The sequence below is a fragment of the Perna viridis genome, chromosome 2 (genome assembly GCF_037379345.1).
Source record: "Perna viridis isolate PV_CMFRI_1.1 ecotype Kerala chromosome 2, ASM3737934v1, whole genome shotgun sequence".
NCBI lineage: Eukaryota > Metazoa > Mollusca > Bivalvia > Mytilida > Mytilidae > Perna > Perna viridis.
The window spans coordinates 15813860-15839818 of NC_142446.1; the positions used below are offsets into that span (position 1 = coordinate 15813860).

Sequence of the window (25959 nt, forward strand, 5' to 3'; positions counted from 1 at the left end):
AGGAAATAGAATGTGATAAAAGTGTAAAACTACCTTCATTTTCATTTAGTGACAAAAAAAGCAAAGGCTGCATTATAGCATGTTGATTATTAAGTGAACTTGAGGAAAGCATAAAATATGTCCTTTGGGTATCTTTCATTTTACTAAGCAAGCATTGTTTTTGTTAAAATGATATTAAATCGGAATTTCAAATACTTGTACATTATTAGGGTTCCAGTGCTTTATAAGGTGTATCATAGTACTAGAACTATATAATGAACTGATGCTGTTATAACTTGAACATTGCATTTTCCTAACACATAATTATTCAGGAAGTATGTTAATCATAATATACCAAAATATGAATGTACACTACTAATAATATATACATATATGAAGATACAGGAATCTAATCTATATGGGAAAAAGATCTCTGTTAGAATAGTAAGGTGGGCACTACTAGTCAATCATGCAAGACATGCAATTACATAAGCATAGCAAAGTGACTGGCCCACTATCGAAAAGATCTTACTGGACTTGGACTGGAATACTGGTGGGAAGCACTGAATCTGGTCCCATGTGTGCTACATGACTGAATGATAGAGGTCCTGAAATTTCACGAGACCGTCGCTCCTGCCTATACAAAACATTACCGATTCACAATTATTCCACCTGTTTTCTATTTCCCCCTGCACCTTGGAAGTGTACTTATTAACAAGAATGAAATGTTTATACAGACTAGTCTAGCTTTTTGCAAACTAAAGTTCAAATCATGCAAAATATAAATAATATGATATTTCATGCTGAGATGAAGGATAATCAAATAATAAAGTAAGTGAATAATCTTGGACAGGAGAAACTTGTCATCTCTTTCAGGAAAAGATCAAGGAAAATCTACAACCTAACAGAAAGAATTACTACATGTGCAATCACTTTCTCTTTTCTATTTCATAATTAGAACCAATGCATTATAGTTGTATATGGTTAGATCAGCAATTAAAATATTATTCCTTTATATATGTACCTACTTCTGTTATGAATTAAAGAATTTATCAAAAAAGGCTATTCAATGTTGGTTAACATCTAAAGCAACAAGTAAATTGCTACATGCTTAAAGAAACTGAAAAGATATATGAATCAATTAGAAGTAAGGTCCCTCTTTTCAACAGACCTCATGTTTGTAGAGTTGCCTTTATATTCAGCAGATACCATAACTGTAGGTAAAATTATTTGACAGACCGATTAACCTACCCCTTAGCTGCCTGATCATCTCTTGTTTTAAAAGAGAATCGTCTTTTGCTTCGGTTTACACTTTTTGTCTTAAACAATTCCGTCAAATTCAATTTGTCTTCATCTGTAAAAATATAGAGCGACATATTTCACTACAGGAGAATAAAGAAGCAAGCCATTGTGATTTGTCAATATTTTGTAATTTTGAATTCATGGATTTTATATATACACATTTAAAATTTCCATGACAATCTCTAAGATTCATTGTGTTTATAATTCATTGTTAATTTTTGAGTAACTTAATTAGCCCCAAAAACAATGATGCTTTCAATGTACTGAACTCATACCTTATGCTCCACAGAACTAAGTCAACAAAACAATGATACACAACTTACCTAAAAAGATATTTTTAAAGTAGACAACATGCTGAGAGTCTAAGTTGGTAAACAAGTTCATTGAACCATCCTTACATAGAGGTTTTGTCTACAATAAACCAGATATATCTGTACATTTGAGGTCTACATGATATCTTTCTGCATTATATAAAGAGCATAATTGCCTTTCTGTGCAATTCAAATCTTGGTAATAACTTTCAGTCAATTGTTAGGACATTTTACGGAACCATTGGGCATGTGTACGTAAATCAATATCTTGATTAATGTTATACATGTATTGCTAACATCCTCTGCGAATAAAATATATATGCAAGCTTTGCATGTGCCCTAGAATTTTTGTTAAGTATGCTTCTTTATAATGCTTTATGATCATATAAATACATGAGAGTTTTTGAAACACATGCACTAAATCAAATACTTTTTTTTGGTTCTTTTTGATTTGCTGAATTTAAATAAAGCTGAAAGCAGGACAAAATACTAACCTTTTTCAGGTTTAATGTCTGTATCCATTCTACAGTTTTAACATTATATACAAAAATGGCATTCTCAGCATAGCAAAAGATGTACGGATCACAGTAAGCTGAAAAGAAAGTGGATACAAGTTTATTAATTACTAGTATGTAAATTCTTTTACATTCAAAGTAAATGAAAACTTATCACTATGTCAACAACTGTTCCTTAAAATTCCATTAATTGCTATAAGAGTGGATACATTAGAGAAACTCACAATAGGAATTCAAAGTAAAGCCAAAAGTAAACACATATAGTAAGTGCACAATAGAATTACCTATTGTTTATTCTGATGAAGTTTTAAAAACAAAGTACTTTTAGCACTAGAGGATTTTGATCCCTTTGAAAATTCTAGCATCAACGGAATTTCAAAGATTACATGACGTAAAATGAAACTGTAATCACAGTAATTTGGACTATATTTTGTGTATTAATCAGAAATAGTAAGGTTTACTTTGATTAACTGGTGAAATAAGGTATTTTTTTTCATCCTTAAGAATTAAAAAACTAAAAACCTATCTAGCAATTAAAGAAGGACTTCAACCTGAGATAGACAAAAGCTCAAAAGAACAAATTAAAGCACATACAAAACAATATACCATCCTGCTTTTAAGGGGGGTTGATGAACAAAAAGCAAACTTCTACACATGAACTTCTTTACAAATAAAAGGCCATTAATAGAATAATTTCAACCATTTTCCATGTCTGTGGTAAATGTTTCCAATAATTTTACTTACCAAAAGCAATAGGTGCTGCAGGCCACATCATTTCCTGAGTCCTACTTCTTTTACCAGTGTTGTCAACATACACTCCTAATACTGAAATATATCATAACATCTATCTTGTGATTCTTAAAGTCCACGAGTTTTTTGTTTAACTTTTTTCAGAAGAAAAGAAAAAGGAATGAAAAAGAATAAAAATGAAACTTAGGGTACGTGCAAATCTAAAAAAAAAAAAAATACAAGAGGCTCCCAGAAGCCTGCATCACTCACCTGGTTAAAGTTTGTCTTTCAAGGGCAATAAATTTAACAAGGAATTGTCCAACAATTTTGATTCAAGAAGACTTTGGTAGGACTATCAAAAGGATCATTTCAGCAATAGAAAGTTTCTTTCTATCTATTATAGTTTTCAAGACATTGGCTGAAAACTAAAAATTCATCTTTCAAGGTCAGTAACTCTTACAAGGAGTCACCTGACAACTTTAATCACTGAAGACTTTTGAAGGCCTTATAATAAGGGTCATTTCAGCTATAGAAATAATTTTGCCAAACCTATCTGTTTTGGAGACATGTGAAAAACTACTGTCTGACCTGTTTGTTCTATTTTTAGTAATGGCAGCCATTTTTTTTTGGACAGAACAAAAATCCTCATATCCGTTATATGCACAATTCCCCAAGGAACATTCAAACCAAGTTTGGTTCCAAGTGGTCAAGTAGTGTCAGAAGAGAAGATTTTTTTTAAAGAAATTGCATTACAAATAGCAAAAAAACATTGAAAAAGGGCAATAACTCCAACATGGCTTAACAGATTAAAATGAAAATTTGACCACAGATAGATCACATCATGATGAACACTTTAACACCATGTCAGAATTTCGCTAAACCTAACAGGTTTGGAGATATATGCAAAAAACTACTGTCTGACAATTATGTTCTATTTCAGTAACAGCAGCCATGTTTTTCAACATATCAAAAATCCCCACATCAGTTTTATGCATAATACCCCAAGGAACATTCATACCAAATTTGGTTCCAATTGGTCGAGTAGTGTCAGAGGATAAGATTTTGAAAAATAGCAAAAAGCGTTGAAAAAGGGCAATAACTCCAACATGGTGTAATAGATTAAAATGAAAAATTGAACACAGATAGATCTCATCATGCTGAACAGTTTTACCCCCCAAGTCAGAATTTGGCTACACCTAACAGTTTTGGTTGCAATTGGTCAAGTAGTTTCAGAGGAGAAGAGCTTTGAAAAATTGTTGAAGACTACGACAGACAACGATGGACGCCAACTGAAGGCAATAGCTTACACAGCTTTCGGCCAGGTGAGCTAAAAAAATTAACAAAAAATTTTAATTAAGTTTCATGAAGCTCATCCTATTGTACACTACGAATATTTTCCACAGATTTTTGCAAGGCTGTATTATCCATTAGTAACATGCATGTCTAAAGGAAAATCATATACAAAGTAGAGGTTATAAACACCCTAAATCACTCCCAAGAAAAAAATTTTTTTTTTTCCCAAAGTATTAACTAAAACCACAAAGATCATCATTACAAAACTTCTAAGTGTAATAACTCTAAATAGTTATTGCACAAATCAAAACTCTTCAAGAAAACTTTGATAAAGGGGCCAAAAGGATTATGTCATCAATTGAAAGTTTCTATCTTTAATGTCTTGCAAGATATGAGCTCAAATCTACAAAAAAGGCCTTTGGCATTTCAAAAACAGTAACTCTAGTGTAGTAGGGAGATGTCCTGTAACTTATACTCAATGGAGACTCTGGAAAACCTTTATTTAAGGATCACTTCATTAAATTTTATCTGTATTATGATTATCAAGATAGCTACTAGCAGATGAACTACAATTATCAGAGAGTAATCAAGGGAACCAAGTTTATAGCGGTAATCAAAAGAATGTAATCCAGGGACACAGACCAGACATGGAAAACAGACATTCAGAACAAAGAACATAAAGTAACTAAAATCATACATACAAAGTAACAAAAGTAAATGAGCAACTCGGACTCCACTAAAAACTGGGAGCATGGACCAGGTGCACCAGTAGGGTAAGCATCCTCTGCTTTTCTAGAAACACCCGCCAAGTTGCTCAGAAATTGTCCTACAATGTCAACTTAACTGAAACTTTTATAAAGCAGGGTTCATCTTTATTTCCTTGGTCTCTCATATGTTATGTTCTGCATGTTCTATTTTTAGCTATAGCCAAGCATAATGTTTTGATCATAAACTTGTCGGCTACAGTTTGGAAATACATTGCAAGGATAATTGTGACCAAAAATAAGTTACATCTAACTATTCTGATTTTTAACAAAATTAACAAAAAGTGCCCAAATCTTCTGTAATTCAGGTTTGCTTAGATAACAACTGATAAAAATTAAGCATAAATACAATCAAACCATTTTAATGGAGGTTTAGATGAAGAAATACATAATTACAATTAACCATGATAAATATATCATAATTCAAACACTTGTTTCTTATTAAAAAAAAATAAAATCAATCAAGTCAGTTAATGGTTAGTACATATAGGATAAGTAAAGACCTCATCTGATGAGGCTGTATCTCTAACAATATGAACCTGAACCTTACCATTAAACACTAAAAAGTATTCTGACTCTGACACCTGCACTGCCAGCAGTGCATCTAACTGGGTCTGAATTAAGAACTGTAAACTAGGGTCCTCTGTATTAAGTAATGCTGAAATATGTAATGTTAATAATCAAAACCATTGCTTTAAACATTATTTCAAGGAAAGAAGTAAGAACTATAAAATGACATATGTATTTGGATAATGTAACCCCAACTTAATGGGGAAAAAATCAAAACAATCCATAATCTGCTATACAGCTGCTGCATGAAACTTGAAAATGCAAAAGAATCTTACTGAATATGCTCATAAAAGTTAGCCTTTAGCAAATTTCTGTGAATATTAAACCTTTCGAAGTTTTTCTTAATACTGACCATATACGAAAGTTCTGGCACAATCATTTAAAAAAATATGCAGAATTAAATTTAAAACAAGAGGTTCCCAGGAGCCTGAATCATCCACCTGGTTGAATATTGCCTTTCAAACGCAAAAAATTTAACAAGAAGTTGTCCAACAATTTTGACTCAAGAAGTCTTGGGTAGGGCTTATCATAAGGATCATTTCAACAATTGAAAGTTTCTTTAAATCTATCACTGTTTTCAAGATATTGACTAAAAACTGTTAAAAAAAGTCATTTTTCCCCTTTCAAGGGCAATAACTCTTACAAGGAGTCAGGTCTCACTAACCACTTCCGGGTCAAATGGCCACCCCCTATGTAGTACCATTGTAAGTAAATTATTTGTGTGTATTCTGATCAAAGGTAGTTAAAATAAAGCTGAGAATGTGTACTTTAAAATCATTTTTGTAATTTACTACAAAAGTGAATGAATATTGTTTACATGTGTGAGTGATTTGCATTCATGCTGTCAGTTAGCAGAAAAGGTAAAAATGTTGATTTTCAGTTTTTTTTTATTCAAGTAAATTTTGTGAAGAATTTCTTAGGTCATCATACCATTAGAATAATGATTTTGAAACCCTTCTTTTCCAAGCTTTACAATGGTATGCAACTTTAAGGTATCATTTGTCTTGGGATTTCACAGTGAAACACTGAAAATTACTTGTTTAACATGTAAAGTAACAGAAACTTTAGAAGCGGTTAGTGAGACCTTATTTGACAACTTTTTTCCCTGAAGACTTTTGTAGTCCAAATAATAAGGATCATTTAAGCTATTGAAAGAATTTGGCTAAATCTAACGGTTTTGGATATATATGCGAAAAACTACTGTCTGACCCCTACACTGTATGTTCTATTTTAAGTAACAGCTGCCATGTTTTTTGATGGATAAAAAATCCCCATGTCAGTTCTATGCAGGATACACCATGGAACATTCGTACCATGTTTGGTTTCAATTAATCAAATAATGTCAGAGGAGAAAATTTTTGAAAGAAATAACATTAAAAATAGCAAAAATCGTTGAAAAAGGGCAATAACTCCAACATGACTGAACAGTTTAAAACCAAAATTTGACCATAGATAGATCTTATCATGCTGAACATTTTTACCTCTGTCAGAATTTAGTTAAACCTAACAGTTTGGAGATATATGTGATAAACTACTGTCTGACCCCTATGTTCTATTTTTAGTAGCGGTGGCCATGTTTTTCGATGAATCAAAAATCCCCACATCAATTCTATGCAGGATACCCAAAAGAAACATTTATACCAAGTGTGGTTCTAATCAGTCAAGGAGTTTCAGAGGAAAAGAGTTTTGTGTAATTGTTAACGACGACGATGAATGCCAAGTGATGGCAATAGCTCACATGGCCTTTGCCCAGGTGAGCTAAAAATAAATAAAAACCTTTGGTTCTCAAAGTGCCCATTTCCCCCTCAATTTATGAATGAGGTATTCAGAAAGAGTAACAAAATCATTGTTTCCTAACAATGTCAATCTTAGATTAAAAGGACCAACCAATATTCAAATATTTGCTGGTCATTCAAAAATAAATGCTTTGCTTAATATAATCGTAGAGGTTGACGCATGTGATATTTTTTTTACCTCTTCCCCTAAACAATCAAAACCATCTTTTTGTAGTTGAGAACATTGTACTCATCCTATTGTTGTTAAACAAATAACACTCTTGTTTTAGTCCTTAACAGCCCATATTTCCATAACAGTGTAGGTGATAACCCCAAAAAATTAATCACAGACTGACTTTTGTGGCATATAACATTGTGTTTTAAAATCACATAGATCCAAACGCTACTTTATTAATTTAAGTTATACCTAATTCCAAAATGGTTTGGGCCATAACTGCAAAAAAACAATAACAACCCTCCTTTTAGAATTAAAAACCGTACTGCAAGATCCACTAACTTATTTTTAATTAATCACACAATGACCAAGTGCAAAGATGAGTGACAATGACAGTACCATACCATAATAGGACCACAAATTCTTTATCGTGTAATTTTCTTGTGGCCATAAAGAGCAAATATAAAATCATATAGTATGTCATGAAAATGTTTGTTTGCTGTTCCCCTACCCAATGGTTTGAAGCTGGAGTTGGTAGGTAAGGAAAAATCTTTATTTTAATGAAATTTTTGGAGAGGTAGAAATGCAGAATTAAATGTACGAGGGGTGTGACATATGCAAGGTAATAAGCTGAGTCTCCACATCTTTGATGACTTGTTATTATATTATCCTTATATCTTTGTTGTTTATGAAGTTATACAAAAAGTGTGTATCAGTTATATAACTATCATTGATATGCTAATTTTTAACGGTAATATTCCATATCTTGAATCATAATGCATGTACATCTTTCCATATCTTTTGTCATTGTTTGATAAACGGACACAAGAATTAGAAACATTTACTAGTGAATGTTGACAGTGATGTGGCTGAAGCCATCATAACATCACAAGCACTAGGTCTAGGTCTTTAATTATTGTTTGTGTTACTGTTGAGTGTTGCCGTGGCATTTCTCATAACTTTAAAATTAAATATTTAAGTTTTTGATCAAAATCCTGAACCACTGCAATTGGCTGTTCAAAGTCCAGTTTAAAATTTACAGAGAAAATTTATGCCGTTAGCTATTCTTCAAAGACCGATACTTTTATCAAAGGTCAAATCATCACCGTGTATTAAAACACATCTTAAAGATCTTTCCAAGCGAATTTTGTAGGGAAATTGTAAAGTACAAAAATATATACAGTAGATTCCGCTTAATTGCATAGCCTATTTGCCAGTAAAAATTATGCAAATAACCGGGCTATTCTTATAACCGAAATTACGATTTTACCGGAAGTGCGAGTTCAGGTAAGACGACGATACTGTGGATCAACCAGGGATATCACTGTTCAACATTTCTGATCTGGTATTTAATTGTTATAGACCTTCTCATTGTATTGTTCTTTTATCAATAAATAATAATATATATTGTGTTTGTCTTGTTTATTGACCTTCTTTAGGTTACAGACCACCAATTCAACCAATGAGCATTTGGAACGTAGGCAAAAATAGTCCTACGCAGAAATTACCCCGTTCCTCATAGTGCTGTGAAAAAAGTTCTCATCTTATTTAAAAAATTGAAACAGTTTCTGAAAGGAAAAACATTTCTGTACATTTTATAGGTACATTTTGCTTCTTGTGATGTGAAGCCTAATCTCCATAATGATTTTTAAATATACCCCTATCTTGTGAAAACACTGGGATTTCCCATGCTATTTATAGACCCTTTACTTCCGGTGACCAGTACTGCACTGCAAGTCTGCTAACCCCACATGCCATTCTGAGGATTGTGAGCTGACATATGTAGAATCATGCTGATATATAGTCATCTGCAGGTTAAAGTTAAGGTAAAGTCCAGAGAAGCCATTGAATATTGTGAAATTAGCATAGAAGCCTATGGGAAGTGGAATTAGTGGTTTTTAGCGTTTACGCTGTGTGTATTTATAAGTAAAACCACGTGTTTCTCATCTATAAATAGTCAAGTAATTTCCTGACTTTTCTACGAAAGCAAATCCCATATTTCATATTTCAGGCAGGATTCAGTGTAATAATCATCAATGTTTGCAGTTTTTGGACTTTTGAAATGGTCTGTGTGTTTTTATTCCTCTGTTCATTGTACACTAATAGTTGTGTATTATACGCGTCATTGACCTCGATATATTCCTATGAAGAGTGGACAGTATGGGGCACCTTAGGGTAGTTGAATTTCATTAGACATTGTACTGAATGAATGATGACTTTTAATTTTCGGTTGATATTTATGCCTAGTAACCCAAGCTCACTCAAAACTGTTCAGCTCATTAAAGAAAATTAAATTTACATTGATAATCATTTGTAGTCGGAAGAATTTAAATAGGGACAAAAAATACCCCAAGCCGAACCTCAAGCTGCATCATAAGGTGATGTTCGGCATGTCGTCAGAAGTCATTGTTCACCTAGGTGCTTGTTTATTTTAATGTAATTAGAAATCATTTATATTGTCTTTTATGTCCATGATTTTTTAATCCATTATTAACACCTCCTGATTGATGATAATCTAGTTTTTACAACAATAAATATGATTGACATATTTATGACCCGAAGGCTTAAAATAGAATTTGGGAAAACCTGTCTTTACCTGGACGAGGCAAAATTCTCTATGCAATAAACCGAAATGCACCTCCAAGGCCTATGCAAATAAGCGATTTTTTCCCTAATAGAATAATAGGAAATGGTTTTGTGCAGGAGAAAATTATGCTAATAACCGAAATATGCAATTAAGCGATATGCGATTAAGTGGAGTCGACTGTATTCATAACAAATGCCACAAACTTTGAAGTAATCCTGTATTATATTTTGACAGAGGAAAAGAATGTAAGGACTTAGTCTCATTTGGCTGAGCAACCATTAAATTCACATTAATTATGTAAGTCAAGACTGTGCTTTAAAAAAAAAGATCAATTAACAGGCTTTCCGAGCATTTTCCCAACACAGATCGAAAAACGGCTGAAAGAAAATCGCCGTTGATTTTTTTTGGTTGGGCCCTTCAAATCACGTCAGTTAGTGAACGGCAAACAAAACAAATTTTTAATTTAGATCTGACCTAGCTATCAATTTTCAATATATATGTCTTGGGACAACTGGTCTCTAACAAATCATTCATTTGTACTATGAAACCTTACCCATTGGAGCAGCATCTCCTTGAACACTGTAAATAGCAAAACAGGAAGGATACCCTACACACAGCCTATCCTGAATAATTTCTAAATACTGCACATGTCCCGGAACTTGAATGTCTTTGACTTTACGATATCGTTGTCTGGTGAGGACCAGATCATACACCTGTATTGTCCGTTTAATAGCTACACAGAGACAAGAGGTTTGAGTTAATTGTATAAATCCAACACAGAACACATTACAGCCTTTGGTTTCGGGGATTTTTACTGGATCACCTTCATGGCCGTCTAAAGCAGAATGATGCAACAGTTTTATATGTTTTTGCCTACCTGTAAAAATGTAATTAAAAGCATAATTAGATTAATAAAAATATTAATAATTATATGATAATTACAAAACTACAGGCTAAAGAGAGTGTACATTACTCACCTTTTCAAATCAGAAATATTTTGAGCTGCAGTTCAACGGCAATAATCGGCCTTTTAATTTTTTTTTTTACCTTTTCAATGGCAATAGCTCAAGTAAGTTTTGACCTAATGGAGACTTTTGAAGGCTTTGTCATCAACAACTGTTCTTATCTAGTAAATTTTTTTATGGGAACAAAAAAAAAGGAGAAGTTGTTTGCCCACCTTGAAGCAACCAATAAGCACTAAAAGTACCACTGCCAAAAATATAATAATAAAAAAACATACTATGCCCCTTTGGAGATCTCAAATTTGCTACCATAAAATTATACTGTAAATGATGGATTAATTATGCTGCTAAAGATGGTAAATATTTATAAAACTGTGACTCACCACTGGTATATACAACTAGTTGTTCTTCATAAACTAACTCTACTTGGTAGACTGGTTTCTTCTCATTCTTATCTCCTATTCTAATTAATACTGTTTAAAAGATATTAGCATTTGGAGAATTATGACAACTATAAATAGGACTACCAAAGAAATGTGTTATATATTCATGCTCCATATTTCAACCTGCATCCAAAGAATAAATCCAAGTATGAGAATTATTTGGATGTATAGACCAATGTAGGAAACATGATGAAGGTGTTCTTTTTAAACAAGATATAAATTGAATTAACTCACGGAGACATATCCATATTTCACATTTTCAGACATCTCAAATAAACTACAGCAATTTGAATAGAAAAATTCAAATTTAACAGGACTTCGTTGTGATTTAATAGTTCTCAGATACTTTCTGTACAGGCCACCTAAACTATTTTTTTTATATATCAGTGAAGTCAGTCAGTTTTACATGATGTTGATAATAGAAATCAAATATTATGTGTTCACATCTGAAGATGTGCTTTGTTATCAAAATATCTGGTGAGTACAAACAATCAGTATGACTGGAAAAATGTTGACATCACAGAAAAGGCAATAATAAAGAATATTCAGAAGGCATTACAACCTTACAATCACAACTATCTTGTGATTATTTCTCGAGTATCTGCTTTGTGTAAAATTTCAAAAGAAAATGTTTACAGAGTAAGATAAAATTGATCCATATTATTATTAGACCTGATTTAGTAAACCCACATAACTTAAACTGTTTAGTTCAGCTTACAAATAACAGATTAGGAAACCCAATGAAATGATCCAACCAGGGATCATTAAGGTCATTGCCAAAGGAGTCTCTGATTACCAGATTAAATAGAGACTTATACCAACATACATGTGATTGCAAAATGGCAGTAAAAATTGTAAAAATAATAGACAAAAAACTTACCATCCTTGTTAAGCTGAGCTACAAAAAGACCTTCCTCTGTACCCATTAACAATTTATTTGGTTCTGAAAGTGTAGAGAGAGGATAATACTTAACTGATAATTACTGTAACCAAATTAATTTTTGCTTTTTTGTGATGGCCATGTAAGTGTGAAAACAGTAACCACATAATTCATTCTATACACTACATAACGCTTATTTTTTTCTAACCATGAAAATGTTCACTAAGCATAATCCATGAACATTAATTTGTTAACAGTTATCTCAAGATATCATATTGATAGAAGGAAAGATTGATCTATTTAACTTTTTTTCTTCAAAAGAATGTTGAGGACAGTTTTGGATCAGATTAATTTGTGGTTTGGTGAATTGATTACCTCCTTATTAACTTGTGTACTGACAGATCATTCTTTTTCAGTCAGCAAAAAGACCAAAGGGCTGTTACGCTCTTCAATTCCAATCCAATTAAAAAAAAAACAGTCTTAACAATGACAGGAAATAATTAATTAAAATTGTATGCATGGCAGGGTCAAATAAAAAGTGCCTTCTCACCTCCCTATGAAATTATTTCTGAAACAGCCATAAGCTGACCAACAGTTGATTAAAAATGTAAAATCCAGTTAACTGAATCATTGTTAATGGACACGATGTATAATACATTACCTAAAACTAAACAGGAATTAGTACTTTTAACTAAAGACAAAGCATTGTCATAAACCTCTTGAGCTTGAAATGCCTGTAATATTAATAAAAATAATAATTCAAATACATATACTAAATTCAATATTTTCCCTCGTATAACACAATATTCTTTGCACACAAAAGAACGGTTCATAACTGAGAACAATAAAAGCAATAACAACGAAAATCATAACGAACCTCCCTTTTGTTTTCAGAAACAATACAGGTGAATCTAAACAGTGTCTTTCATTAAGTTTTCAAGAACACATGAAAATTTCTATTTTACACAATAAAAAGGTCCATAACTAATAACTTACAAAGTATAATCAATACTTATAAAAATCAAACATGACCTTCTATTTGTTTCAAGAAACATTTTAAATTTTAAAAGATTCTGTCATAGCTGTTAAATTACAACATGAACAAATCTGACAGCCTCCGCCATACATCAGCAAATTAATATGCCATATTCTAATCAAGGAAATTGACTTCATAAAATGACTCACTGGGTGCAGTTTGGTAATACCACAGAAGTTGAACCTTGAGAGTGTCAGAAAATATAAACTTAAATCTAAGCTTTTTACAGCCCTGAATTTTGGTTGAAATTAGATGTTGGACAGTGTAAAGATTTTACTAGAATCTTCAAATTTTGTGATTCTACATTAAAAAAAAAAACTAATAAGTCCTAATATCTAGAATTTTTGATACACAGGTATATAGGGAATTGCCTTGTCAATTCATTCGTTCATGTACCTTGTAAGGGGCAGTTGATTTTTGTCGCTCCTTTTTTTTAAACTGTCCTCACCCAGTTCCAAACGTCCAGATTATAATTTTATAGAAATCCACACACTTTTCCTCAAGTTATCAAGCAGAAACCAAATGTTTAAAGATAACATGTAACAACATCACAAAAGTTATATGACCACAAACATGTGCAACTAAACAGAAAAGCTAACACATGGCACAACTGCTCCCATAATAGGTTCCTGGAGTTTAGGAGATAACAATTTTTGAAACCCAATAAAACACAACAAAATTGTAAAAACTAACATGAAGCTGGTACAAGTTCCAGCCAAAAAGCATGTACATGAGGACACCAGCAAAACATAATGCCCCACCATATTAAAATGCAGTTCATAAAAAAAAAAACCTTAATTCAAAGCTCTAATATTGAGCTAAAATAAGAAACTACTATCAATACTAACGGCTTTGTTTGGCAGCTTGTTCTTGCGTAGAAGTTTGTGCAACTCATTCAAGGCTCCAACCCATCGATGCCTTTCTTGTTCACTCTCAGCTAACATCAGCACTTGATATTTACTACCTGGTGGGTTCATTTCAGAAGTTGTTACCTGCTCAAACAATTTGATTAGATTATATTGGCATACTAAAAATCATGCTGAGTTATAACAGTGTATATGACAATGAATAGAAGAAATAGAAAGGATACCCTCCAATTCCTTCCACTGAAAATAATGTTTTAAATGAAAAAATGTTTGGTAATTTGTTTGTATTATCATATAGTTAAAATATTTTTAAAAATGCTAACAGGAAGTTGATGTCACCTAAGTCACTCACTTGTCGCTGGGTATATAATAAATTATAACCAAGGTGAATCTTACCCTGAGAATACAAGGGATATCTTTCTTATTTGCATGTATCACATCAGAAGGTAAAACAGCACTGACAGAAAACTCTTCATCTCTAAAAAAACATAATTAAAATACTTAGTGACTTTCTCCTATTCTAAGACAGACATTAAAATGCACATGACTTTTTAAACACAGGGCAATGATTAAATTTTTGTGAGAGTTTCCCAGCCATTTTACCTTTTTTTCCTTTAGCCTATTCTTGAGTTACATTATTTCTCAACACTGGTAAAAAACATTTAACCATTTTTCTTGTGGAAACAGGTTACTTTTACAGTTATATACATCATTTACTTGCGTAATTGTTGCTCACATATGACACTTTTACACGTATATGGCTCGTTCTGGTCCATTTTTAACCCCAAATAGCTTAACAGCTATAGTTCAAACCCCCCAAAATAAATAACAGCCTTCCTCTTGAAGTATGGCAAATTATTTCACATTCAGATCTATACACATTTAGGAGACATGAATGGTCAGTCTGTGGTGAAAAAATGGCTAAATGCAGTTAAATTATAGAACTTCTTATTAGTATTTTACCTCATATCTAAAACTTGTTGAACAACATTAGATGGCTGATTTCTATCAGGAGGAGTATCATATAAGAACAATTTAAAATCACAGACAACAACAAACTGACGTGTCCAACCCTTCTTAATCCCTCCTTGCCTCGGCACCTTTAAAGAAAATACTTTCAATCTGTTATATATTTTTTTTAAAAATATCAAGTTACATCAATACAGAAAAAGAAAACCAACATTTTCAAATCAAAAGATTTGTATATCAAAGTAAATACAATTATGACAGCACTTAGTACTATAGTACAATATAGTTTGAAATGAAAATGTAGTGCGAATCAAGGCAATAATTACTGCAAACGTATTGATTTTTGCAGTGAACTAACTTTTGCTATTTTTGCTGTGGACAAAAAGAAAATGCAAAAAAAATAATTAAAACAGTTCTGAATTTTACATTTAATATCTGATCTTACATAGGTCAAAATTGTGATACAGTGACAGACACAGGTAAAACAGTATATTTCCCCACTCCTCCTCCCAAGAGGGGCTATAACATGCTGGTTTCCTGCTACCCTACCAACCCTAAACATTTTATGGCTATATTGGCTCAAGTACCATTAAAAAGCTTAGATTGTTTCCTTCTTATCTAAATGTAAAATATTTCTGAAAATAAAATAATCCTACCTTAATTATTCTTATTGGTAGCAGGAAACACAACTATTACTTTTTATACCTTATACAATTATTGAACTCATCATTACTTAATTGATTACTTGTTTTTCTATTGTTATCACTACAGCTATAACATCCACTCACCCTAACATAACCTTCATATGCAGTCCCAATACCTCTGTTAATATCTATACCCACTGGCCTTTTATCTACAATACAGTGGAACCATTACCATCAGAGAAACATCAAAGAAATGTCATGCGACAAAAATCTTAAACAAAAATGTGGCTTTGAAAAACAGGTCTAAATATAATAATCTAGATGTGTAAATCTCAAATCTTGAACCTTTAATTTGAAATGCCAATTACAAAATTGTACCATGGCAAAAGGTCCTTAAAGTAAAAACATTAGAATTTCAGACAAAACAGAATTTCTTTCACTTGACACTAGAGTCTTCTAAGCTCTGATATTGCTTAATTTGTTGAAGTAAAGCAGCAGTGCTTGTGACTTCTGTCTGACAGTAACGATCTAGAACCAGAACATATGAAACTTAACTTGAATCTGGAAAATTCATGAGTATCAAAGATACACCATGATGTCTAGTTGTTACCCTACATCTCTTTTTGAGCAGTAATATCTTACTTTGATCTGGAGGTACAGGACATACAGCAGGCGCTTTCTCCATACAGTGAACATGACAACAATAACCACATTCTGGAAGAAAAATTTGAAATATAGACAAAATCACCAAATTTATTTTTAAAAAATCTGTAAATTAGAACATTTTTCCTTAAGAAATAGAAAGCAGTCAAAATAATGTACAACTGAAACGTTCTTAGTTATTCATGTTGAATTCATGGTGATAATTCAATGAATAACAATCAAAATCACTATTGCCTTATCACTTCCTACCTGAACAAGTAGCACCTTGTCTCTGTAACCCAACCATCAGAGATGTACATAAATTACACTTATATGGAGTAGAGAAGTTCTTCATGATGAAGTTGTGAGTTTTAGGTTGTGGCACTGAGCCAGATTTAGATGCACCCCATGGCTGGTCATACACATTTTCATCTATAATTCCTGGACTAGATTGATGTGTAACATCAGGAGGGTCAGGTAATCCTGACGGGATATCTGAACGAGAATTTGTACGCGAGTTACCACGTGACTGGTCATCTTCACTCATACTCTCAGCAAGACTTTCATTAGATGACTGAAAGTAAAAAAGCCACAATTAAGATCTTTCTTATAGCCATATCACTGCAAGTTATAACTGAATAATGAAATAGTTGGCTTCTTCCTGTGTCTACAATCAAGAACCTATTTCAGTGTTTCATACTTTTAGAATGTAATGACCAATATATACAATTTTGTGTTCATAATGAATGTATTCTTAAGGATAACTTACAATAATAAGAAGTCAAGTATCAATGGAAATGCAATTCAGAAATGTTTAGGATTTGATAGTTTCTATAATATATAAGAGGGAACAAAGCTATTAGTACAAACCCATTATTACACTCACATCATTAAGCAAGGAAAATTGTCCTTTGATAAAACTCATCAGAGTCTGTTCCCTGGACCTCTCCCCTGAAAACACATGAAAATAAGTTGTTGTGACAAGTTAATTAACTTGTTTCATGCTGCATATCAACTATATTTAACTTGGAGAGAGAATAACAACTCTATTGATAAAATGTATTGTGACAGTACTATATATCACTATCATGTTTAACAATGATTAGTTTTGATACATTTTTACAGCCATATATGATTGGCTAAGTATTGTTAATATGATATCATTATGAGAAAGCAGCTATAATTGATGTAGATTATAAAAGGCTAAATATTGTTTACTGTTAGATATATAATACTGTAAAATCTCTAGAAAGGTAATTTTCATTTATCTGATATTACTGGAAAAAAAATGGATGTAGAAAGTAATAATCAATTATATTGTTCAATCATTTCTAACTAGTAAGTGTTGCAGAACTTTGTCAATACTTGTCCCGTGTAAAGTTTAAAAGTGAGAAAAATGGAACAATGCTTATCTAAACATGAAAACATGAAGGGTGAAGAAATGACATATACAGACGGAAAATTGTGTAGGGGGAATCTCTGAAGACAAGTATAAATTCTAGTAATTGAGAGACTGTTTTTCTATATAAATCAGTACATGTTTTATTCCTTTTTAATACAGTAATTAATAAACAGCTGTGCTGAAGCCCAAGACAAACTTGACCTAAGTCTTAGTGTTTAAAGTCCATAACATACATGTGGAAATGAATGAAAAAATACATATCATTTGATCAAGTGGAACAAGAAGTAAAACATTACATAAACTTTAATCTCTGTAAGCTAAAAAAAATCAATGAAAAAAGCTTTCTTCCATGTTGACAGTCACCATACCAAAGAAATTATAAATCCTGGGAAAAGCAATTTGAGCGTTTGTATAACTGGACAGGTGGACTGACAGCCAAACATACTGACAGCAATATACCATACTTAGTCAAATAAGGCCTATAAAAATTCATATTCCTAAAATTACTCCTGCACTTGATTTTCCAATAAGATTGATCTATACAATAACAAAAAATAGGTACCTGTTTCTCTATGAAGACAATGTATACTTTTTATTCAATTGCATTTAACTTATATGGCTACTGAATATACTGCTAATATACATGTATATAGAATAATAAGCTGTGTATTGAAACATCTAAAATATAGCTTTGTAAAAACAAAAAATATACTTTTATAGAAAAGTTATTATTTAAATTTCAAATAGTATACTACTCCTAGCTGAAATTTAAATCATTATATTGTATATGTAAAGAAATGATAATTTTTTTTTTGCTAAGTATCATGAGAACCATGAAAAAAAATGATGGAAGTCCATTAAAATATAGATACAAATGACCACCGGTAAAGAACGGATGGACAGGTTATAAGCAAGATAATCTGGGTTTATATATAAAGCTGATGTAATTATCTGCTATCTTACCTGTACTTCCCCTAGCTGAAAGCAAACACCCTTACATCAGACAGTTTTTTTTATAAGAAATAGATTTTACAGATGTCTTGTACAATAAAGCTTCTCTGCTGTTAAAATCATTCTACAAAACTGAGACATGTATATATTTTTGTCATTTTGAAATTTTTAATCATATTTCTTTACAAGTTGTGTGGTTAAAGCTCTATGTATAAAATGACTACATATGCCTAAATGCATTCATCCAGAAGCATTCAATGAGTTTAATAATATGAACATACTATATTATATCATTCATAAGCAAACAATTTTTCTTCTTTTTTTCTCATCCATGCAGGAAAGATGAATAAAGATTTAATGATTAAATCACCAAGAAATTTCTATCTTCAGAAATCATAACAGATAATGAAGATTTTGAGCAGCACCCACCCACATATGGCACATTGACAGCACTTACATTCAACAATGTCTTGTTTCTCCAATAACTTTTCCCTTTCATTTCTTAGATCTTCTACTTCCCTGGTCAACTTTTCAATAAGATTTTCTTGTTCATGGCTTTTCCTTAAAAATAAAAAATGTCATTTTATATTCAATTTTTGCTAAATTTTGAATTAATTAACATAAATAAACACACAATAGATTAATTGATACAGTTGAATTGGATTATAATATACCTTGTAAAACATATAATCTTCATTAGCTAGAATATAATTACACAGAATCTCTTTTTAAGACACTTAGTCATCACTTAAAAGATAAATAGGAGAATCTACTTAGTTACACTTACTTTTCATAACTGACAACTGATGTTTTAAGTTTAGTCAATTCCTCAGCTATCTGTTGCTTTGCTTGGATTTCACTTTGTAGACTAGATTGAAGTGTTAGTAATTCCATCTTATCCAGTCGCTGTGATCTTCGATTCCTCCATCTCTGTCGATTCTGCCAAAAAAAAAATATATCAACATCTTAGTACAAAAATTTATACTATAGACCATAGACCTACTTAATTAAAAAAATATCATAAATAAAATGTACTAATACTCATATATCAGTTAAGACTAATAAATAATATTCTGTGTGTACTTATTACTTGGAAAGATACATGGTCATGGGTAAGACAAAGCATGAAGGTCCATTTACATCACTAAAACTTAATGACCATGAGTTTAACATGTAAAAAAGAGTCCTAGATTTCTACATGGACTATTTCAGCAACAAATTAAAGCTAAATCAGCAGAACAATTTTGATTCAAATGTGTTCACAAAGATGTTATGGATGGACAAGCTAAATAATCCAGTCTTTCCAAAGGTTCAGTTTTTTCTTTCTTTTTTTTTCAGGACATTCGGTCCTGTGATGACATACTATTTTCAGGACCGAATCAAGTTTTACCTTCCATTTTGTCCTGAATTAAGAATGACTAATACCAGAAATTTTTCAGACTTCCGGTCTGGCGTTCCAAATTTTTTTACTGGTCCTGTCACATTTTTACCGGTGATATCCGCCGGTCCAACGAACCTTCGGAAAGACTGCATAATCCCTCGACAAATTTGTTGTCAAGTGGAGTAATAATATTAACAGAAAAGTTCTGTAGAATCAAAACCTACAGGTATTTTTGCTTCCTCTCCTGAATTCAATTTAGTTATCAAACAATATTCAGATCTAAGATTATTTATCTTCTCTTCATGTATCCCCTAAACAGTAATTTTGTAATTGATATTTTTTTTTTCTTTCTTTTTTTTTTATTTCACGAGCAAGGGAAAATCGCAAAAACATAAATCACTACATATACGTTCCATCATAGTGAAATACATGTATATAGTGTGTTTGTTACAAAATAGAAGTGAAATTGCATAGATAACTTTGAGTGTGGCAATATGTTGGTTTACAGTAATTCAGTAGGAAAGGACTAGGTGAAGCAACACATTTCTTGCAGCTTTTTAGAGATATGTGTACTAGACATGATACTTACAGAGTCATCAGATACACCCATGACTTTCAGATTCTCCAGCTCTTCTGTCATCTTTGTAGCTAGAGCTTGTAAGTAACCCCTGGCATCCTTTTCATCACTTACCCTAAATTGCAAATTTACAAAAATAAAAGAAATCCAGTTTTTCATTGTACTTTACTTATAGTAAGTAGTAAGGGTTATTCCAGAAGTAATTGTGAGGAGGGTCGGTCTGAGGAAATAACCTTGATTTTGAACAGAAGAAGGGATGTGGGCAAAGACAAGAAAAATGTTCAAATCCACTAAACAGATTAGGTTTCAAATAAAGTTGACTGATTTGTCAAAATTAAACTCAATTTCTTAAGTCTTCAGAAAAAAGCACATAAAACTGAAATTTTGGAATAAATCAGGACAGCAGAACGAAATGTAAACTTTACCTGTAATTCATCAAGGTAGACTCACCTACCAAAAGTTAGCTCATAAAAGCGTTAAAAAAAAGTGCAGAAAACTTTAATTCTGGTAAATTCAAGGGCCATAAAAAAAAATCAGCAAAGCGGAATGAAACCTAAACTTGATCTGCAACTCATCAGGGTAGACTCACATACCAAAAATCAGCTCAATATCTGCAAGCAATTAGGAATGTGTGGAAACCTTAAATTTCATTAAATTTTTCAAAGTTCAAGGGCTGTAACATGAACAATATTCAGCGAAGCAGAATGAAACGTAAACTTGATCTGTAACTCATCAAGGTCGACTTACATACCAAATATCAGTTGAAGCATACACAAAAAAAAAAAAAAATGCAGAAAATTGAATTATCTTAAATTTTTTCAAAGTTCTAGGGCCATAACTCAGACAAAAATCAGCGAAGCAGAACAATCAGTAAACTTGATCTGTAACTCATCAAGGCTGACTCACATACCAAAAATCAATTCAATAAAAATCTAACACTAGAAAAGCAATTCACAGACAAGACAATAAACTAAGTCATCCAACAGGAAGTCAATATGACGAGTCAAGTAAAACCATGTTGCATATCTCTATAAAGCTTTTGTCAAAATATCAAGTGGCTGTAACAAGTATGAGAAATTATGTAAACTTTATATCAAAACAATATGTTCAAAATATAGACCGAGTTGGCTAACAGAAAATAATTGTCACACAAGTATGAAATTTAATCCATCGATTTGGAAAACTGCAAGATTCAAAGAAACTGTGACAAGTAGTTGCAGAGTAAACTGTTAAAAACATGAATAACAGAGACGGATGGGAAGATAAGGGTATATCCCTCCTTTGAAGCAGGGTTATAATAATACATGCAAACATCAATAGTGTTAATATAAATGAATCATACTGTTTGGCATGTACCTCTCAATTTATACCATACATTCTTACCATTTAATAATTTCTGAAATCTGTGCTTCCCATTGAGCTACAGATTCACGTTTATCATATATATCTCTCATCTCCTGTTCTAACTGCATCTTTTCTTTGTTCATAGCTCGTAAGGCATTTTCTTGCTGCAAATATAGTTTGTAAGATGAGACAATAATTCTCTATTTAATCATGATACTCATTTCTACAAAGAGGAATTTAACTGACCTTGTTGAAAAAGAGATGGAGACATTCCTTTTTTTTTTTTTTTAAATCAGAGTTTATAAAAATTTATACATTTATCAATAATTGCAACTTCATGTAACTGTTCCAGACCATATGCATTTTTTTATAAATGCATTCTTTCAATCAACAGATTGTCATGTGGAAATCCATGATAAATCATTTCCTTCATTTTATATGAACTGTTGATTAACTTTTTCATTATTTGAATAAAACAATATAGTATATAGTGGGTAGCAATATATACTTACAGAATTTAATTCTTCCTTTAACCTATCATTTTCTTCACCTATAAGTGAATGTTGTCTCTCTGAGTGTTCCAACTGTAATTTTAATCGATGGATCCTACTTTGAACTTCATCTTCAGAGACATTGTTTTTCATTCTCTCTTTTAGAGTTTTTAATTCTTTTTGTAATTCTTTATCTCTCATGTCTTGTTCACTTAATAAATATTTTAAGTCACTAATTTCCTTCTGATATTTGTTAGTCAACCTAGCACATTTTTCTTCATTTTCAACTTTTGTCTTCTCCAATTGAGTTTTCAACCTGTAACAGACGACTGTTTATTTAACAGAGGAACAAATACGGCGAAAAAGACAAGACAGTTGATAAAATACCCTTTAAAAACTGTGATAATCATAGATTTGAAAACAATTTTTGACTATTTTCAGAATTATAATCTATCAGTACTTTCTTTTAATCACAATCCTTCTTTCTTTAATAAACTACACTGTTTTCATAAAAGCAACCCATAAACTCTTTACCCAATTTTTTAAAATAATCAATCAGCATCAACAGCCTACTTTATTGTTAAAATGAATCAACACTTCACAGTTGTAAGGCAATGACAACTACCTTGAAACTTCTTGTGTTAGCTCTAAGTGGGCTGGACCTGAAGTTCTACCTAGATTTTTTCTTTTAATTCCCTCCAATTCCTGCTCTAATTCTCGAGAGAACTGTTCTGCTCTTTCTCTAAGTTTTCTTTCTTTACTAGCCTCAGATTTAAATTCTTCTAAGTGGTTTTGTAGCTAAAAAACAAATCGTCATGAGTATGCTTACATATCCCACACACCCTCATGTCGACCACTTTATTTTCAGAAACTGGATTTCCCCATATGAATTTCTGTGAAGATCAATCCCATTCAGGCTTTTTATGTTTGAAGGCAATCTGACTATAATGAAGGCTTTATCCAAGTATAAATGCATAGTTTTACCTAAGTTCCCACTGGAAATAATTGCCCCTAAGCACATTTTTGTGAGTTCATCCCATCTGAACGGTTTGAAGAAAAAATGTCTACAAACAAGCCATAATTCTCAGATGAGCAAGTTTTGACACACAGACAAATAAACAATTAATTTTTATCTCGAGTAAATTTGATCTACACTGTAGGACATCTACTGATAACAACAGAATATACCTCAGACATGGATTTCTCTATTCTTCTCCTTTCATTCTTCATACTATCAAGTTTTCTCCTGCTCTCATCCACTTCATCTTCTTTGTTTCTTAATTCTCTTGTTAATTCTTTACATTTTGATTGTGATTTTAGTAACCTGAAGCAAAAAAAAACATAACTTTATTAAGTGTTGACTATTTAAGCTAAAAACAAACAAGAATAATCTTAAGTGAGTTCTTCTTATCAAAGTCATGCCACTACACTGCTACATGAATAGTCTGTTTCATAAATCTTGGGAAAAAATCTGAACTAGACAAATTGATGCCCTGCACTCCACATGTACACAATTGCTAAGCCAAATCACTCAGAGGACTATCCTAGAAACATCTTTGTGTCTGGGAGACACAGATAATACTCATCACATGAAAGATTTGTTGATTACAGTAATACTTAAACAATACAATAAATATGAAACTTTTCACTGAGCTGACCAGTAGATGTTCTATTAATCCTCAATAAACATATGTGTGTATGAAGAACACATATAGATGACAATATCTCTTATTAAAGTTTTATACATCCAAAATATGACTGGTTTCACCATGCTGATTTTGATCAAATACCATGAACATTCTGATGTACAACACAAGTCCCTGCAAATGTTTTAAAACAAGGGGATTTTCAGGGCTCATGCTACTGGACATTTCGAGTGAAATAGTCACCCTGGAGTCGCTCACTTCGCCCTCAGACAAAACCAAAAGCGAAGTGAAGTCACTCTCTCATTTTCACACATCGCCCATGATCGGGACTGTACTCTGTCTTTTAGCGATATTTTGACTTGAGTTACCTTTCTTTCGATAACAATTCAAACAAAAATGGCACCTGTTCAAGAAAATAGATTGTAAAAATCTATGGAATTATCAGTAACAGGCAAGTATTTTAATCAGCTTTTTGTTTCAAACGTTTGAGACTGGGTAAAGAAGAACATCTTTCACTTCAGCTAACAATAATTCAGGTTTTACCATTCACATTTCGTAACAAAATGTTCAAATTTATCATGCAGGTTCTTTGGACTTGGGTTGAATTTATCTAATTAATAATTCGGTAGAAAACCTGAGGCATTTCTTTTGATCTTCATGTTTCACAACAGAACAGTAAATTCTCCATTTCAACAAAAATTTCTTGAGCTTGAGACGAGTTCGTACTGACCGCTACAATATGTGTCAATAAAGTTTCAGTCTTGATTTTGTCAGTAATAAATTTTGAACATGACCATTGATACTCTTGATCAACTTATATCAAAAGACTGGATATTTTGAACAAGATATCATTAGGGATGAAGTGGGATCAGGGAAAAATAAAAAACCGAAACAAAATGAAAATTCCAACAGAATGTCACAGCCAGAAAATTTTCTATTCCAGTGTTGCTAAAAAGACAAAATAATAGGGCAATGCATGGCAAGAAGCTTTGCTTTGCTCCATCATGTATTAAGTTTGCTGTAATAAATTTGGTAAGGAATAGAGGTATAGATTAGAAATTCAATTTCATGAATATATGATAGTCAATCATTTAGTCCGTAGGCTAATTTCATTTTGTTCAAAATATTTAGTTACTATATATGTAACTTACACAAAAAGTAACATTTATCTCAATAAAAGAAAATAAATATATGAAAATGCTTGCTTATATTGTGTTCATGTAAGTAACATATAACACATAATTTTAAAAAGTATTAGTAAATGATGCCCATACGCATTCACTTATCCCTATTCATCCCCTCTTCTCCTCAGTGTCTCTCTGAAAAGAAGTCACTTCTCCCTGTTTTTCTCAAGTAGCTTGAGCCCAGGATTTCTTTTTTTCATAGATACTAAAGGGAGCTTCCAACTGTGGGAGTATTCTATTACTATTCAAAATTTTAGGTTTGCACAAAAAAAAAAAAGCTCTAAATGATGATTAACTTTCTCACACTTGAAGTTGCTTTCCAAACTTAATCCTTTCAAAAATTTAAGCTTTCCACTTGCCAAAGAAAATGTGGAGCATAAGGAACAACTGCTATGGGTAATAGATAAGTGGAGTCCTAAAACACTTTGTGGATATATACACATTTCCAGGCAATTTTGAATTATCATCTGAAAACTGGAACCATACCCAGTATGTTGAAATAATATTTAAACAAGTCGAAAATTCTGCAAACAAATATTTC

The 25959-nt window shown here is 31.9% G+C and overlaps 1 protein-coding gene across 27 annotated transcripts in view; it reads right to left on the bottom strand.

Moving 5' to 3' along the window:
• The window catches only part of LOC148623807 (serine/threonine-protein kinase MRCK alpha-like), a 58866-nt gene that overhangs the window by 13801 nt on the left and 19106 nt on the right, over nt 1-25959 (bottom strand). For 20 of the 27 annotated variants that reach the window (XR_015919510.1, XR_015919509.1, XM_088565935.1 and 17 more), the window contains exons 15-39: nt 23777-23912; nt 23214-23386; nt 22610-22904; nt 22137-22261; nt 20766-20868; nt 19583-19734; nt 19253-19356; nt 18808-18822; nt 17329-17393; nt 16713-17016; nt 16443-16514; nt 15945-16009; nt 15151-15287; nt 14584-14665; nt 14170-14313; nt 12947-13019; nt 12286-12348; nt 11346-11435; nt 10554-10877; nt 5444-5551; nt 2852-2932; nt 2087-2184; nt 1605-1692; nt 1231-1333; nt 512-616 (exon numbers count right to left, since the gene is read on the bottom strand). Coding sequence is in view for 25 of the 27 variants with exons in the window: in XM_088565935.1 (XP_088422061.1) it covers nt 512-616; nt 1231-1333; nt 1605-1692; nt 2087-2184; nt 2852-2932; nt 5444-5551; nt 10554-10877; nt 11346-11435; nt 12286-12348; nt 12947-13019; nt 14170-14313; nt 14584-14665; nt 15151-15287; nt 15945-16009; nt 16443-16514; nt 16713-17016; nt 17329-17393; nt 18808-18822; nt 19253-19356; nt 19583-19734; nt 20766-20868; nt 22137-22261; nt 22610-22904; nt 23214-23386; nt 23777-23912 (3105 nt within the window). In the remaining 2 variants the exon portion in view is untranslated. The remainder of the gene's footprint in view (nt 1-511; nt 617-1230; nt 1334-1604; nt 1693-2086; nt 2185-2851; nt 2933-5443; nt 5552-10553; nt 10878-11345; nt 11436-12285; nt 12349-12946; nt 13020-14169; nt 14314-14583; nt 14666-15150; nt 15288-15944; nt 16010-16442; nt 16515-16712; nt 17017-17328; nt 17394-18807; nt 18823-19252; nt 19357-19582; nt 19735-20765; nt 20869-22136; nt 22262-22609; nt 22905-23213; nt 23387-23776; nt 23913-25959) is intronic. The other 7 variants (XM_088565950.1, XM_088565945.1, XM_088565943.1 and 4 more) reach the window with 3 other exon arrangements.